Genomic DNA, 3,418 nt, shown 5'->3' with positions numbered 1-3,418 from the left:
CCACCCCCCCACCCCACCCCACCCAAAAAAATAATAATAAGTAAAAAAACTTGTGTGCTCTCTCTATTCTCTCTCTTTGGCTTTGGTTCATCGGAATGAAAGGCAGGCTTAAAAAAGTGTAAACTGATTACAATCTGCATCCAATTTTGTCATCTGATTTTATAAAATCTACACTAGGAGTTGAACAAATATACATTTTCCTCCGTACTAGACTCGTAGATGGACCAGGAAACACATTCTGAGGCCATAAGAAATATGTTTGCTATTGTCGTAAGAGGCTTGGAGCTTCTGTGCCACCTTTTTTGTGCTAAAAGCTGAATGTTATCTTGAGATTGTCATTGATAACCTTGAGAACTTCGAAGATAATACTGTCAATATTAAATCTAGATGTATATTTTTGCTTAGATTTTGGTGCAACGTGGCTAATGATAATGTAAATAATACCATGACTATAATTGATTTTGTTATCTCATCGCACTCATTGTAATGCTCTGTTCAGGATGTAACTTTTGAGCCAGCATATCCACATTACTTGTCAAAAAAGAGTTCCTGATAACAGTAATGCTGCTAACAATTCTTCATATAGAAGATTACCTGTTAGTTTAAGTAATCCTTGATATTGGTTCTTAGATGGAATACCTAAATATTTTGATAAACTAATGATATGATAATCCTGTTTGGAAACAAAATTATGGATTGATTGTTATCTCATACTATTTATCATATTTTCTCTGGTGAAATTGGTGCATGCGCTCATTTTTTGCATTTTTTGGCATGAATTTGCAGACATTGGTTTACTTCTATGAACCCTTAGACGTGGAGCAAGATCAGGTTATTGAAGGCTCTCTAACGTTGTCACAAAGCAAAGAAAATGCTCGATTCATGAACATACATCTTGCATATTCGTATGTTTTGACTCAAAGCTCAATCAAGGCCACTATCTTAGTTTACTTTCAGCTTTTCAAGTATCACCTCTAACTTTAACATCCTATTCACATTCTTCATCATGCAGATCTGGCGGACGTTCATTTGTCAAAGAGTCGGTGATGCGTTAAATCAACATATGAAGTCTTTGTCAGCTGAACCATTGTGATGGTCGGTCATACACGGTTTCTGATAATTCTGCTTGTAATTTAGGTAGGGAAACGAAGGTGAGTTCAGGACATTTGCACTGCCTCAAAACTTAAAAGCATTGAGTGTGTCAATTTCACTGCATATTCACGTAGCATATTATGTGAAAACTTGTAACATGTTTCCGCGAGAACATGAGTTTCTCATTAGCTGTATTTTATAGAGTAGATGTAGGGTTGGTTGATCTGGTATTGTGTTAGAATTTTTTAATTAATTTGATTCATTTGGATATGAAAAAGATAAAAAAAAAAAATCTAATTGTTTCTTCAACCACCAGCTTGTGACAAGTTACTCTTATCCTTTTCTGAGTCCCTCTTTTCCAGTTATTGTACTGTTCTTTTAGTATTCCCCTTCTTTGTGTAGCTGTATGCATGTTAGAAGTGCTAAATTTGATAAATACTTGTGTCCCATAAGGGATAGATACTATAGAAACACAGACAATCAAACATAGCCTCAGCTGACAAGAACTCCAACTCTCGAGTAAGCACGAGCCACCTCAATTCGTCTCCACAACGTTATGTTGGCTGTCCATGGTGATGAGTTGGAGTGTTTAGATGTTCACTCTCAAAGTTGGAGTTTTAACTTGTCATGTAAGGCCAAGTTTGAATGTCTGTTTGTTTATTATGCCTTCGACGTAAGTACATAGTCTCAAGGACTAAGATTCTTTGAGACAAATAATTAAACATAAGATTTAGTTGATACATCAAAGGAGCTATTGATTGAGTGAAATATATATATTTTTTCCCTATAAAACAGATGTCACTTCCATTTCACTTAATTATACATGCATTTTATTGCATGAATAGCTAGTGACAACTTTATTTTGGAAGTCTATTGCAACCACTAGGGCCCTTTATATATGTCCCATGTTCTCTAATTATTATTTTTGTGCATGACAATACAATTTTCACGCCTTTGACTGCTACAATCATTGTTTGTTTCTTTAGTAATATCAACCAACGAGGGTAGGGTACGTTGAGTGACAAGTACCCTTTCATTCTTAGCCATAGATACCGTATTTGAGTCTCCACGGATATGAATCCTTATTTGTTAAGAAGTGTTTTACCCTTCAGCATGATTTTGATTTAGCCGAGCTTTAATTTGGATATTAAACATCGGGTGGGAAGCTGAAAAAAGTAATATATATATACTAGAGAGAAAAAGGAAAATGATTTAGTTTCTATTGTCATTAGGTTATATTATATACATGTGTTAAAATGACTAGCAATACCTAATGGGTGAAGGTTACAGAAGTCTACAATAAAATTCCAAAGTCTTAATTGATATTAAAGATACATTTAGTAGGCGTTTGACCATGTGATATGGTATCGTGAGATGGAATCAGCGTTTGGACATGCGATTTTATGCTGATTCCATCTCAAGGTTTCATATTCTCCAAAAATCATGATACTGAACCATATGAGAATACTATGTCATGATTTGAGTTATTTTAATACAAAAATTAATTCACGAGTTTATATTTTGTTAAAACAACTCCACATTTATATCTACTAATCATTTATTTCACATGTAAATAAAATTTAGAATCACATCATTACTTTTTAAAATTTATTATTTTCACCAACATATAGTCACTTTAACTCACACTTCACTATTGTTGAGTAATAAAATCTTGAAGAGCCCGTGAAAGGTGTTTTATTTTTATTCAAATATATTGATGAAACAATTCCTTAAGTGGAGAACAAATAACTTTTGTAATAATTTATAATACGATTTTATGATTTTTCGTTTATTTGATAATATTGAATAAACAATCGAGGTTATTTTAATAGTTTTAGAACTTATAGGATTTTAATGTTTATGAGAAAATATACAACACCAAAATTTCATATCGCATATTCAAACAAATTTTCAATTTCATCTCATAATTTCATATCTTGATATTATATCATGATATCATATCGCATGGTCAAACGAGCCCATAGTATATGGTTGAAATTTGATCACAAGGAAATATTTATGACATGAAATTTAAGATGGTAGAAAAGCAATGATTTGAAGTTTTATTATTGTCAAGTTCACATTCTAAAAGAGACTAAAATTTAATAGAATTACAGTAATTTTGTACTTTAATTTTTTTTTCACCTTTCCAGCCTAAAAAAGCACTTTAATGTGAGACCTTGAGAGATATAAATAGACATATCACATATGGAAGGACTATAGGGTCTATAAATTTGATATTTGATTTGACTTAACATTTTTCTTTTCTTTTTTTTTTTAATTCTTTTTTCTTTTATTCTGTATCTGATTACAAACTACTCACTAT

General features: G+C 32.1%; 1 protein-coding gene across 1 annotated transcript in view; it reads left to right on the top strand.

The window, feature by feature from the left end:
- LOC107015769 (probable protein arginine N-methyltransferase 6) overlaps positions 1–1,401 on the top strand; it is a 10,513-nt gene extending 9,112 nt beyond the window's left edge. The window contains exons 12-13 of the mRNA XM_015216173.2: positions 787–905; positions 1,013–1,401. Coding sequence (XP_015071659.1) covers positions 787–905; positions 1,013–1,055 — 162 coding nt within the window. The 3' untranslated portion in view covers positions 1,056–1,401. The remainder of the gene's footprint in view (positions 1–786; positions 906–1,012) is intronic.
- Positions 1,402–3,418: the final 2,017 nt, after the last annotated feature.

Source organism: Solanum pennellii, chromosome 4 (genome assembly GCF_001406875.1).
Source record: "Solanum pennellii chromosome 4, SPENNV200".
NCBI lineage: Eukaryota > Viridiplantae > Streptophyta > Magnoliopsida > Solanales > Solanaceae > Solanum > Solanum pennellii.
The sequence above is the reverse complement of the archived record's forward strand: the minus strand, read 5'-3'. Positions and strand labels throughout refer to the sequence as shown.